The sequence below is a fragment of the Otolemur garnettii genome, unplaced genomic scaffold (genome assembly GCF_000181295.1).
Source record: "Otolemur garnettii isolate 467f Iridium unplaced genomic scaffold, OtoGar3 scaffold00089, whole genome shotgun sequence".
NCBI lineage: Eukaryota > Metazoa > Chordata > Mammalia > Primates > Galagidae > Otolemur > Otolemur garnettii.
The window spans coordinates 1,004,229-1,018,574 of NW_003852484.1; the positions used below are offsets into that span (position 1 = coordinate 1,004,229).

The 14,346-nt window shown below is 44.7% G+C and overlaps 1 protein-coding gene across 1 annotated transcript in view; it reads right to left on the minus strand.

Moving 5' to 3' along the window:
* Positions 1 to 8,431: 8,431 nt before the first annotated feature.
* Positions 8,432 to 14,346, minus strand: part of UMPS (uridine monophosphate synthetase) — a 12,788-nt gene continuing 6,873 nt past the window's right edge. The window contains exons 4-6 of the mRNA XM_003795071.3: positions 13,923 to 14,098; positions 12,030 to 12,144; positions 8,432 to 8,803 (exon numbers count right to left, since the gene is read on the minus strand). Coding sequence (XP_003795119.1) covers positions 8,634 to 8,803; positions 12,030 to 12,144; positions 13,923 to 14,098 — 461 coding nt within the window. The 3' untranslated portion in view covers positions 8,432 to 8,633. The remainder of the gene's footprint in view (positions 8,804 to 12,029; positions 12,145 to 13,922; positions 14,099 to 14,346) is intronic.

Genomic DNA, 14,346 nt, shown 5'->3' on the forward strand with positions numbered 1-14,346 from the left:
ACATCTGCATGTTAAGATGCCATGAATTCATGTTGCAAAAAGGCAAGACATAAATGGTAAGGCCATGGCCTCAGGGTCACAGCCCAGTGACCTCCTAGGGTCTGCGTTCCTGACCTCTCTGTGTCATGGACCCCTTTGGCATTCTGGTGAATGCTGCAGACTCCTTGTGAGAATCATGCTTATAAATGTGTAATAAGGAAGGCACTAAAAAGCCTGGGCCTCTTTCTCCGGGTTATCAACTTAGTTTGAGGTCCAGAACACCCTCAGAGGCTCAGCCACTGAAGCCTGGTTGGTCCCACCTCCAGAGTCAGGCCCCTGCAACTAAAAGCCATCTCCTCTCCTCACCTTCCCTCACAACTGCCCTGTGTGGAATACCAGGGGATATTTCTCCATCTGACAAGGAGGAAATTGAAGTTAGTCGCCTTGAGTAGGGACTGGCAAGTGCAACCCAAGCCAGGGTCCCCCTCTCCAGGCTTCTGCATGGCTGGGCTCCTGGGAAGTACACATGCCTGGTCTCACATCTACACCAAAACAAAGCGGGCACTTCTGTGGGCAGGCTACCAAATTATAAACTCTCTCCTTTCTTTTCTTTTTTTTTTTTTTGAGACAGGGTCTCACTTTGTCACCCTTGGTAGAGTGCCATCGAGTCATAGATCACAGCGACTTCAAACTCTTGGGCTCAGGTGGTTCTCCTGCCTCAGCCTCCCCAGTAGCTGAGACTACAGGTGCCTGCCACAATGCCCGGCTATTTTTAGAGGTGAGGTCTCGCTCTGACTCAGGCTGTTCTCGAACCTGTGAGCTCAAGGTATCCACCCGCCCCAGCCTCCCAGAGTGCTAGGATTATAGGCATGAACCACCATGCCCGGCCCAGCTCTCTCCTTTTTGCTTGATGCTTTTCTTGCGTCCTTATCACATGAGCAGTCTCTGATACACATGTTAACCAAAAATCCCAGCACAGGAATCCCTTTAAAAATGAAGGAAGATCAGGGCAGCCTGTGGCTCAAAGGAGTAGGGCACTGGCCCCATATGCCAGAGGTGGTGAGTTCAAATCCAGCCCTGGCCAAAAACTGCAAAAAAATAAAATAATAAGTAGCAAAAAGTTTAAAAATGAAGGATGACAACCAACACATATCCCATGACTCCTGGCACAAAGATTCCTTCCCAATAAATAGGTGCACACGTCGGCCTGGGCACTACTGCATGGCCAGGCTTCCTGCAGGCATGTGTGTGAGCTGGCATTCATGTCCTGATCCATGCTCATAAAACGCTTTTTAAAAAAAAATACAGAGGCAAACATACAACCAGCTGAGGCTTGTGGGGTCACCCCTTGTGTGAGCATCTCCATGTGGGTAGACAAGCTGGGCCCCGAACCCAGGAAAGACAAGAGGCCAGGGATACTTGGGTAGCCCTCCCACCCGGCCCCTTTGCTTAGGATCTCTTCTCAGCTCAAGCCACAAGGACTGTAGGCTTAAGTTGGGAGACATCCAAAGTAAGGAAGAGGCCACACGCAATCCAACAGGAGACACTATGGGTTTGGGGAAGTGAGAAGGTGGCAGCCAGATGGTGGGGGCAGGGTAAGGAAGGAGAAAGGACGAGGAAGGGAAAGACATCAAAGGCTAACTATGCTGTGTTTCTAAGAGGCAAAGATGAGTTGTTTTAGGTATATTCCAATTGCAAAAAACATAATTTTACAGTTTTTTTTCTAAACTCAACATCTTCTCTACTTCAAGAGTCTATTCAAGTGGTGCCAGAAAGCATGATGTGACTAGGTTCCAGGTAAACTAGGACAGCTGTCTTGTTAGACACAGTCAATCCAGGCCCCCCCTACCGGCCCCCCACCCCAGCAGGCCCCAGGGGGGCTGCCAGGTGCAGGGAGACAAGGTGGTGCTGCCAGCTGGAGGCAGGGTGTGGAGCTCCATCTGTGCACAGCGGCCCCTGGAGCAGGAAATGGAGTTCTACCTGTACACAGTGGCCCCAAGGACAGCAAAATCTTGGTTGTATGGTCCATCCATGGCCCATTGAAATGTCCTTACATGATGGTTGAGAGACCCTCAGGCCCACCAGGTCTGCTTCTCAGCCAACTCCCATGCCCTTTTCAGAAAAGTGGGGAAATTCAGCTTCTCAGTCATGTCACTCTGGAGCCACAGGACGCTCAGGCCACCCCAGGCTTGGCCCCAGAACCACATGGCCTCAAAATCCACTACCATGCTCTGAACTGGGGGGTGGGGTGAGGGTCTCTAGATCTTGAGTGTTCTCCCCCCTCCCCACCCCTCCCAGATAAACAAGGCACAGACCTGCTCTGTGGCTGGCTCCCCGGCCTCATTTTGGATGCCCACTCCACTCCTTGCCCTCCCTGGGATCCAGCAGCAGGCTGAGGGCTCACACAGTGGCCTGTCCGGAGGCTCCCTTGGCCTCTTGTTTCTCTCCCTTGGTGGGAGGAGAGAGGCCTAAGTTCTCCCAAACCAGTACTTATGTCTAAATCTTGAACTTTAAAAATTAAAAAAAAAAAAATTCTAATTATTTTGCTTCTCTCTCTATTTTTTTTCAGATTACTACCAGGGTACAGATGGTTATGTTACATTGTTTGCATTTGTTAGTGGAGTCCAATTCTCTTTTTGTTTCTATTGTGGCCTCCCTTTTCAGAGGCAGGCAAGCCAAGTATGAACTTGAAAGGGCTGTGGGAAAAACAAAGGGATTGCAGGGTATAACACAAGGCCAGATCACAAATTTTAAAGGCTCTAAGGGGAAAGAAAGAAAAACATGGCATTTCACATCCTGTATCCAAAATAAAATCAGCACTGAATAAAACAGCATTGATGATAGGACAAATATAAAGAACTGAGCCCTGACTTTTTTTCTCATGCTTTTAAAAAATATATTAGATTCCTTTAAAAGAAATACCTTCCTAGCACTGATGACCTGGCATCATATCCACCTGTTAAGGGGAAAGGGGACCAAAGTGCAGAGTCCTAGGGTTGCTCATTGCCATTTGCAATTATTGGTCCTGAGTTAATGGTGCTGAAATACAGGATTCACACAAGAAATCAGGAGCTGCTTCATCTAGAGCAGCGGTTCTCAACCTGTAGGTTGCGACCTCTTTGTAACAATGAAAATACATCCTGCCTATCAGCTATTACATTACGCTTCATAACAGTGGCAAAATTACAGTTATGAAGTAGGAACAAAATAATTTTATGGTTGGGGGTCACCACAACATGAGGAACTGTATTAAAGGGTCATGGCATTAGGAAAGTTGAGAAACACTGGTCTAGAGATCACGGAAAGCAATAAGGATGACTGATTTTTGGTGGGATAATTTTGGCCACCAGGCTGGACCTGAGGGAACCACAGCACACTGTAGGGGGATTTAGCCAGGTATCCCCTGGCACGCTGTAGCAAGCACGTGTGGTCATGTCCCAGCCTGCAGGGCCGCGGGAGCACCCGTCAGCACGCCACGGGGCTGGAGCCGGGCTGCTCTGCCTTTCTCTCATTCTTCTGTGACCAGAGGACTAACCAGGGCATGTTCCTCTCGAGGGTGGTGGCAGATGTCAGTAGAGGTGAGCAGAAACGCATGAGCTTGGCTCAGAACTGGCAGCAGGTGATATTCTGTCACCAAAAGAAATCACACAAGGGGAGGCCAACATCAGTGGGGTGGGGCAATATTTTCCACTTCCTGTGGGAGGGAGCTGCTGAGCCACGTGCCAAAGTGTCTGGATTCAGGGAGGGAAGAATTGGGAACAATATACAATCTGCCACTTAGTTTGGTGTTGTATATTGGATCCTGGCAGCAATGTTAGGAAAAACCAGAACTGCTCTTTTCCCTGGTTCTCATTCCAACACCACAGCTGACACAGACGACTTCTCTGCTCCAAACCAGGTGGGGACTTCGCCTCACTAGCAAGCAAGCAGTCCTGCAGTGGATACCAACTGGGTGTCCCCCAGTTCAATCTGACATTGTCTACCTGGAGATAGCGTCAGATCCCATAGGTTGAGGGCTCAGTCCCCAAATCTGTCCCCCTCAGACCTCAGTTGCAAGTGCAGGCCTCTAGGACTTCTGACTGACCAGCTTCAAGTTGGGGTTTCCACGATCCCCTCTTTGGGTTTAACTTTCTAGAGTTAAACTCAGGGAACCATGGGAACTCAGGAACTCAGGGAACCATGTTTACTGATTTATTACAGAGGATATTTTAAAGGATACAAATGAACAGAGCAAGGCCTGCTAGGGTCCCGAGCACAAGAGCTTCTGCCTTGTGGAATTGGGTGTGCCACCCTTCTTCTTGTCTTGTTCACCTTCCTGTGTTCAGCTCTCCAGACGCCCCCAAACCCCACCCTCTTGGGCTTTTTATAGCAATGTCATTGGACAGGCATGGGTGAAGCATGACAACTAAGCTCACCCCAGCAAGGCAGGTCTGTTCAGACTCTTCTCGGTGCCTCTCTGCAGCACTCCTTCCTGCAGGCCCCCTGCAGTTAGGGTCTCATGGCCCACTATCAGATCAGAGTACTGCCCTTGGCAGGTGAAAGGGGGGCAGGAGGTCAGAAAGATTTAGTTTACTGTAGCAAGGCCTGTCTGAGTATGATGGATAAGGAAAGATGAGCTGATATCTCTTACGAGACACAAAAGGATAAAAAAAGGGAATTACAGAAAAGGAGTAGAAAGAATGTAGTAACAAAAACACTACCGTCAAGAGAGAAGGATTCTAGTCTGTCTGGAACGGGCTTTTCTGCAATTTTGGGCAAATCATTTCTCAATGGGCTTGAATTTCTTTCTCTGTGAAATGGACTGATTGGATTAGAGGGTCTCTAAGGGGCTGCCAGGTTCAGTTTCTTCATTCTGAATATGCTCACCACTTCAGCTACCAGCCGACAGCTTCCATTCCTATCACTAGATACACCTGGTTTACCTCTGCCCTGACAGCCTCTGAAGGCACATACTCTGTGCATCTCACTTAGTGAGGCCTGACTCCAGAGCCCAGGACACCGAAACATTCTGAAGGAGATAGAAACGCTCACATCAGGATGCTAAAAGGGGACCGGGATGCTTGGTTATGACTGGTCCTTTCTTCTCAGGGCCTGTGGGTGTCATTACCTGTCTCTCCAAGCTTCCAGTGCTACAAACACCAATCTGCATCTGGTCTGATTCCTTTTACGCTGCATGCAATTTATTCTTCTAAAGGCTTGTATAATTTCTATATTTGAAGTGCAATCATTTTTATAGGCTATGCCTAGGAATTTCTTTGTAGCTTCTGCCTGGAACTCAGTGGGCTCTTTTAATCTGCAGACTCAAGTACTTTTTCAAATTGTGGAAATTTTCAATTATTTCTGTAATCATTTCCTCTCCTCAGTTACATCTTTTTCTCTTAATAGTCACGGATCCTTCTTCTAAGCCTCTTCTTATCTACTCCCTTACTGTTTCTATTTCTTTGTACTTTGGGGTTGAAATTTTGGTATATTTCTTCATATGATCTTCCATCCCATGATAATGGTTCTCAATATTACTGTCTCCTTCTTAGAATTTGCCATCAAATTTTCAAATTCAAAAACTTTTATTTTTAGTTCCTGAAACAAAATATTGTGTGTCTTGTTTTTGGTCAGTCTTGGTGGCTGGAGTTTAGTCTGTTCCCTCTGGTAGTCCATGTTCACTAGGGGCTGCTTATTCATCCATTCATTTAGAAACATTTCCTGGGCCCCATTCCTGGGCTGAGAACTCAGCAATGAGCAATAACTTTGTTTCTACACCTGTTCCGCGTATTCTTTGCTTTCTTCTCCTGTTGCTAGATTTGCACAGGTGCTTTATTTTCTCCTGCCTACCCTCAATTCTGTACAACTTTCCCGCGGCAGCAAACCCAGGGTTGCTAGGAGGCCTGCGAACTGCGCTTTGGCTGGCACTACACTAACCAGGAAGCTGCCATCCTCTTCAGCTGTCAGAAACTCAGTTCCTCCAAGCTGAGAAGAGCCAGTTGGCCCTCTGGGGCCAGCTTAAAGAAGACTGCACCTGTCTTCTGTCTTGGATCCCAACAGGGTCTATGGTCACACAGACAGCTCGTCCTCGCCCCTCGCCTACACGTTGGTCCTGGCAGCTATTTTGTTCTGCGGAGGTAGGCGAAAAGGAGTTGGGAAGAAAGAACATTAAAAATGTCCTCGGGCTGACATCTACACCCTCCGGTGCTTTTTTTTTTTTGCAATTTTTGGCCAGGGCTGGGTTTGAACCTGCTACCTCCGGCATATGGGGCCAGCACCCTACTCCTTGCCACCCCCCTCCGGTGTGTTTTCGAGGCAAGTTTTAAACAGCCCCAGGGCTGCTGTCAGCAGCTTTTCTTAGAGCTGACTGGTATCAGCTTGAGAGTGAGAGTTGGGACTGAGACTCCAGGGCTGGTCTTCTACAGCTCCCAAGTAAGAGGCCCTAACTAGCTGGCATTTTTGGTTCCCCAGCACTAAAAATCCACAGGTGTATACTCTACAAAATGCCCAGAGGAGTGGAAGAGGCCAGGCGATGATCTCCTCTCCATTAGTCTTCCAGGTTATTTTTTTGCATCCAGTCGGGACTGTTCTGTCTTCCCCAGGAGGGCAGATGTCACGTGCCTGGAGCTCCTGTTCTGTCAATGCTCCTTCACTAGAAAAAGGCTAAACTATCTAATGCCTCACCTTACTTCAGTGCTGAAGAACAGCACTCTCACAGCCCAAGTGCTTGTCTGTCTGAATCACTTTGTCCTCCGAAGTTTTGACTTCAGACAGTTCGGGCCTTTGCTTAGGTAAGAGGCCTGCAACACTGGGCTCGTCCTTAAGAAATATCAGAACCACCTGGGATGCCCAGGTTGCTGAGCCAACCCCCATGTGCTAAAACAGAGTATCTGACCCCGTGAAGTACAGGAACCTGCCCTTTAATAAACACCAGGTGCCAGATGATTCTTCTAATTTCCCCTCAAGTCACCTAGCAGGGTCCTGGGTGAGCTTCAGGAACACGTACAGCACCCCATCCCGCATCCCAGAGATGGCACTTTTGAAGGAAAGTCAGGAGTAGGTGACTTTCAGCAGGTGAGAAAGACCTAAAGGCTATGTCACTGCAGAGGCAAAACGTGACTAACCAGTGAAGAGGCTCTGCTTGGTCACAACAGTAGCAGCCTCACTGTCACCTGAGACCTTGTTAGAAATGCAAATTCTTCAGTGCCAGCCCAGTGCTGCCCAGAGTCAGAAATGCTGCAGGCGGGGCGAGGCCCATTTTTGCCAGAGGCCAGGTGAATCTGCTATCTGATAAAGTGAGAAAATTGCTGATCTAGTCAGAGCAGCCACATCAGCACAGAACTCCAAGGCTTCTCAGCCTCTGTTCTCAAGACTTAGAAGACACCTGAGATTTCTGCAAGTTGCAGGAAATTCAAGAAATTCTCCTTCCCTTCACAACTTCTGGCTCTCTTAGAGTAGCCCCCAGGGCTAAGCCCCTTCCTTTTTCTACTGACTGCTTCTTCCTTGATAACTTGTCTCTTTCTCGCAGAGGGACTCACAGTAATAGGGACCTGAAGTTCAAACTGCACGTTGGCACAGTTCTTAAAGTAGAAACTTTTAGAAGAAACATAATAATAATCTGAGTTAGAATCCTAGGCTCTCCTGAGTCATTAAAGAATGGGCAGTTAGGGGTGGAAACAGCTGGCAAGTGTCGTCTGACACTGTCCTTAAGCAAATACCCACAGACCTTTCTTTTTTCTTTTTTGAGACAGAGCCTCAAGCTGTCACCCTGGGTAGAGTGCCGTGGCATCGCAGCTCACAGAAACCTCCAACTCCTGGGCTTAAATGAGTCTCCTGCCTCAGCCTCCCAAGTAGCTGGGACTACAGGCACCTGTCACAACACCTGGCTATTTTTTGGTTGCAGCCATCATTGTTGTTTGGCGGGCCGGGGCTGCATTCGAACCTGCTAGCTCAGGTGTATGTGGCTGGCGCCTTAGCCACTTGAGCCACAGGTGCCAAGCTCCCACAGACCTTTTGAAGTATGCTGTGCCTGAGTTTCACCACTGTTCTACTAAGGGAAGGAGTGAGCCGGAACCCCACATCACTTGTGGAAATGACAGCCACAGATTGACTTAGGGTAGGAGCAGCAGCCATCTTCTCCTTCCCCACCCTGCCCTCTTTGATGAGTGAGCAACAGCAGTCCTAGAAACCTGCACCATTTGGATACCTGGACTGACACTTTTAAGGAGGAGGAGGAGAATGGCTAATATTTAGATATTATTTGGGTAACACATTAGACAGAGAATAAAGAACCTAAGAAATGCTATACTGGTTTTTGCCTCTTTATGCCCTAGAAATTTTGTCTCATTGTAATTACAAGAATTAAAAAATAGTATACTCCTGTTTAGAGAAAGGAGTAATCCTAAAATGTGGAAGACACTAGCACAGACAGGACTGTGGGTGTCTACCAAACATCCATTTTAATAAAAGTGAACTTGAGAATGAATGTATTATAGAAACAATGGAGTGAGTACAAGTCACTCAATATTTCCTAAAGACCATCATAACTCCAGAAGCCATTCCCGCATAGGCCCTGTGGAAGAATCCAACCAGTAGTAAAGGGTGCTGATCATTTCAAAACAGCGACTTTCAGGAGACCACATATCTTCAACGTCTTCACAAAAAATCCAAGACACTCAAATACCAAGTCTATTCAAATAAGCTTCCCAAGCAACCTTTCTGTAGATCTCTGCTGCTTCCAGGCGATTAGCTGCTGAGATTATGCCCCGGCCTACAATGATGATATCAGAACCTCGTTTGCTGATAACTTCTTGTGGGCTATTGTACTGCTGGCCAAGAGTATCCCCTGGAAAAACACAAAAGCTACTATTTAACATAACGCAGAAATCAAGAACCTTGTCACATGACTTCTCTGACAAAATATCTAACTAGCTTTAAATAAAAACATGCCTCTGATTTCCATGCTCTGTCTGTACAACAAGCAGGTAACAAAAGTGTCTAAAGAGGCTACCTAGATAGGCCAGAGACCTCCACGGTGGAGGAGGCTAACCAATCCTCTCAATATTGAATTGTAGATCATCTATATTTTAACAATATCAAGAAACAACGAAGTAAATTTCCTATGTGGCCAAGAAAGAATCAATGTGAATAAGATACAATAAAATATTGGGCATGGTGGCTCATGCCTGTAATCCCAGAACTCTGGGAGGCCAAGCCAGGTGGACTGCTTGAGTTCACGAGTTTGAGATCAGCCTGAGCAAGAGTGAGACTCTGTCTATAAAAAAAATTGCCAGATGTTGTGGTGGACACCTGTAGTCCCAGCTACTTGGGAGGCTGAGGCAGGAGGATCACTTGAGCCCAAAGAGTTTGAGGTTGCTGTGAGTTATAATGTCACAGTATTCTACCAGGGGCAAGAAAGTGAGACTCTGTCTCAAAAAAAAAAGATACAATAAAACTTGGCCTCAAAATTGAAGACAACTTCAGCACACATCTCAGAATCACTGTGATGCACTCCTGGGAAAGTCCTCCAAAGGCATCTCACCCAACTATCACCAGGGACATTTCTGCCACAGCTCTATCAGGCAGTCACACAGACTATGCACAAATCCTAATCTCTGATTTTTGCTCTCTTGGTCTTTTTAAAATTTTGCTGTTCTAGAAGCAGAAGAATTCTGCTGTTTTGTTAAATGACTTATTATCTTTCAAATCTAAAATATTTTAAATATTCCTAAAAACCCAGACTCTTTCTGTACTAGTCAAGGAATTGTGGAGGCTTAAAAAAAATCCTCTATGCCAAGATGTGTATTGAATGCTTGATACATTATCTTAGTAAAGCCTCTCAATTAGCCTGAGGCCAATTATGTTATTATCTCCATTTCATAGATTAAGAAAATGAAACAATAAGAAATAAAGTGACTTGTCCAAAGATACACGGTCACAAGTAGGAACGGCCAGGAACCTAAATCTATCTGATTCATAAATGTGAAACTTTAAAAAATGCCAAAACCCTGGGCGGCGCCTGTGGCTCAAAGGAGTAGGGTGCCGGCCCCATATACTGGAGGTTGCGGGTTTAAACCCAGCCCCCGCCAAACACTACAAAAAAATAAAAAATAAAAAAAAGCCAAACCCAAGGCAATTATTAAAGCCTTAGGCAAGTCATCTGCTATAAAATCTGAAATGTAAAAGTTGGGAAACAGCATAGGAAACCTTCAATATCCTTTAACCTGGCAGGGTACGCTACTATCCATTAGTCTACTTATCTGAATTCTCATCAGCCTATGAGTTTTCTTCCTGATTAACCTTCAGTAATGTTTCCTGTTTAAAGTACTTAATTGAAAACAAAATAACCCAAAGGCAGTTCCTTCTTTTTCTTAAGTATTGGTAGTAACACTATGACTGTGTTACAGTCCATTAATTCACTTCTACGAAACGCTGTTGGCAAAAATGTCCTTTCTGATTCCCCCAAGCAAGTTTCAACTTGCTCGGTTTATCAGTGTTGTTGGGAGGGCTGCATTCATTTCTGTGTATGTGGATTTTCCATTTCTTGATTTCTGTATATCTCAAAACTTTCATAATGACCCACATATTATCTATACAAAATAATTACCTCCTCCAAGATTAATGGATACACTAGTCACAGTGTTTCAGGGTTTAAAAAGAAAACTAAGGTTTCCCAAACTCATACCCTTCTTGACATTATAAACCTCAAGCAGGACCTAGTCAGTGTGTATCTCGCCCCTCTCAGAAACACTCTTTCATCTGTCTCTAAACAGCTGTTCATTCCTTCAACATCTGGGGGAAGTGCATTCTTCAGAAAGAGTTCTCATCCTGAAGGAGCGTCAGGTCTAGTTGGAAGAATTACTCCAGAAATACTCTATAAGTACACATACATATGTGAGGATATCCCATTTCTAAACAATCTAAATGCTTCCACAGGAGAATGGTTAAACCACATTATGACCTAACAAGAAAGCCCTATGCAGTTGTTAAGGGGAATGGGTAACTGTGGGCATGAAAGTTGAAAGTGCATATAACAAAACGTTCTCTCAACTCTGCATGTGCATATCTGAGCATACGCAAAGCCACAGGTCTGGGTGGACACACATCACACCAGGTAGGCAGTTATCTCTGGAGAGGAAAGCTGGACTGGTGTGGGGAGAAGGAGGCATGAGTTATATGAGAATGACTCATTTAAAAATCTACTTTCCTTTTAATATCTTTCAAGGTATCTTTTGAACTTCACAATGGTAAAAAAAGAAAATCAGAGCTGTCAATCTGACAAATTCCACTGAGGTGTGACCTAGTCGTTTTCATTTTAATGGTTTTATAAACTGAGAACCCAGTTCCAATCTTCAACTTTGTAAGCCTAACCTAAAATTTAAAGAAGGAAAGGGACAGAAAGAACTCCAGTTAACTATGATGAGCAACCTTTCTTGCATAATAACCAATTCAAGAAAAATTATTGTTTTCTGATAACTTCTTCCTCATTCAAAACTGAAGTAGCTTTATTGACTCCTACAGGACAGTTAAATATGTATGTTTTTATAACCTAGATTATTCCTTTACTGAAGAGAAGACCATTAATGGGAAAATTAGTACTGCTTTTTAGCCATTCTAATTGCATTTTTAGGCTGCTGAAAATGTTACATGTTCAAATAAGCTTGGTAAACATGACAGAACCACATCTCACACTGGAGATTCACAATAGACATCAGCACACCAAAGGTCTTTAACAGAGAAACCATCTTTAATTTTGCTGGCCTAGGGTTTTCCACACTTCCTTGACCATAATACCATCTTTTGGTAGCGTATTCAGAACACCAGATAAGAAATAGTAACCTAAAATATTAGTTTTCCAGAATGTTTCAATGAACAGTCTAAATTTTTATCCTAAAATTAGACTGCAAGCTGCTTTGAGATTCTAAGTCAGTACTGGCAGGCCAAAGGGCCCATCAGTCATTGTTCTAAGAAGGCTTCTCTTTAGCAACTGTATAGTAACATGCAAAGTTTAATTTGCCTGCTGTGGGTAAAGCAGCATTTTTGAAAGAGTCATGACCAATGAATGGATTTACCTCCTGCTTCTAACTGAACTCCTGGAGTCAAGTGAAGAAATTCTGGTTTCATGCTTACTCGGGAGCCAGAAATAAAACCAATCACAAATTCAGAGTGCTCCTCAGCCATCCTGACCTAAACAGAATAGGACATATTATAAGAACACAGTTAATCACACAGAATAACAGCTCTACAAAAGTAAAAAACCATTTTTTTAACTAGTTAGAAACTTTATTATGTTATAGCTACCTTTTCTCATTTCACAGATATAAACTACATCTGAAACAGATCATCTTAGGTATGAATTGTGATGATGAAACACATTTATTTGCTTTATTAAGACCCTGAGACGATCCTTTCCCACACTTGCCCTTGATTAACCAATTAATTACATTAACAAAAACCTATACTAGTGCACCTAAAATCAAGATGCTGCATAGTTATTTATTTTTTAGTAACACTTGGTGACCTATCTACTTCCCAAAAGCATCTGGGGTGAGTAGGCTAGAACACATAATCGTATGAAACCATGTTCAAGGCTTATTGACCATCTACACAGGCTACTCCGTACCCAAAAGCAGCCATCATATAAAAAACAGCTAAGTTTTCAAGAGTTAAAATTCTCACTCATTTCTCACTTTCGGTCTCCTTTAACATTTGCTATTAACTGGTCTCCCCAATTCTATACTGAAGTTTCTTTAGAAGGTGTGCTTGGCTACACTCACACCAATCTATTCATACCACTAAATACTACCACTGACTCACTGCAGTACTGTGGTGTCATCATAGCTCACAAAACCTCCAACTCCTGGGTTCAAGTGATCCTCTTGCCTCAGCCTCCCAAGTAGTAGAGACTATAGGCACCTGCCACAACGTCTGGATAATTTTTCTATTTAGTAGAGACAGGGTCTTGCTTTTGTTCAGGCAGGTTTCCAACTCCTGAGCTGAAGCAATCCTCTCACCTTGGCCTCCCAGGGTGCTACGATTGCACGTGCAAGTTACTGTGCCTGGCCACAAGATGTTTCGTCCTCAAATTTGACCCAGACTCTCAGAATGCCAAACATTAGCACTAACTTAGGGTACCCCTGCTTGTTGAGACTTGGGAAATCAGACATTTATGGTCAACTTAAGGAGGTGGGGGGTGGGGAGAGAATTAAAACCTGACTCTAGGGCTGTGTGAACTTTTAATAGCTCCATATACAGTCTTTGAAATAATATGAAAAATTAAAATTCTCATGGCAATTTTTAAAAGTAATATTATATTTTTTATAGTATCTGCAAAGGCTTTAAAGGTGATGTATTCACCTCTTTAGGTGACTACCCAACTAAAAATTTACCCAGAGGAAAAGGTAAAGGGGAACTTTTTAACTAGGTAATCATCTGTCTCCTGATTTATTCTGGCATGCAGGGGCAGGAATGGAATGGGCGGGAGTACTGTGTGTGGTGTTAGAAACTTTTAATAATGGAATAGTTCCTGGAGGAAACAGTGCCTCTGGACTGTGGTTACAAGCTTTGTCCACATAAACCCAATCAACATCAGAAAGGAATAAGATAAGGCTACTTCCTGTGGGCAGCTGTCCTGAGAATGTACATCTCTGTGGGCCTTGGGAGACTCGGAGACAGAGGCAACTCACAGAGAAGAAAACGACAACTACCTTAAAGGCCTGGTAGGTATAGGTGGATGTTCATTTGACTATCTGTATGTCAATGTTTTTCTAGGAGTACAATTCAAACTCCTCAAGAGTCCACTATAAGATATGAAATGCTATTAACTATCAAGGAACTCTTATCAACTAGTACTACTGTAACATTCTGCCACACAAGCGCTGATTGTTTTCTTGGCAGGTCCATGACCCTGATTAAGATATTTCCTGCCCTCCAGCACGCAGTGTAATAGTTCCCGTGTCACTTACTGCTGCTTTAGTGTAGTTGCCAGTGGCCAGGGAACCAGCAGAGCTCATTTCTGCAATGAGCAGGCACCCGCGATGCAAGGGCAGGCCTACTTCCCGTAGGCCCTTCACAACTCCCGAGCCAGGTACCACGTGTGCATTCACTACATCTGCCCAGGAAGCTATTTTAAAGATACCACCTAAGAGAAGAACAGGGTAAAAAAAATTATTTGCCAATTTTCAAACCAAAACTTCTAATCTTGGCTCGGCGCCTGTGGCTCAAAGTGCCTAAGGCGCCAGCCACATACACCTAAGGTGGTGGCTTTGAATCCAGCCCAGGTCCATCAAACAATGATGGCTGCAACCAAAAAATAGCTGGGCGTTGTGGCAGGTGCCTGTGGTCCCAGCTACTTGGGAGGCTGAGGCAGGAGATTCACTTGAGCCCAGG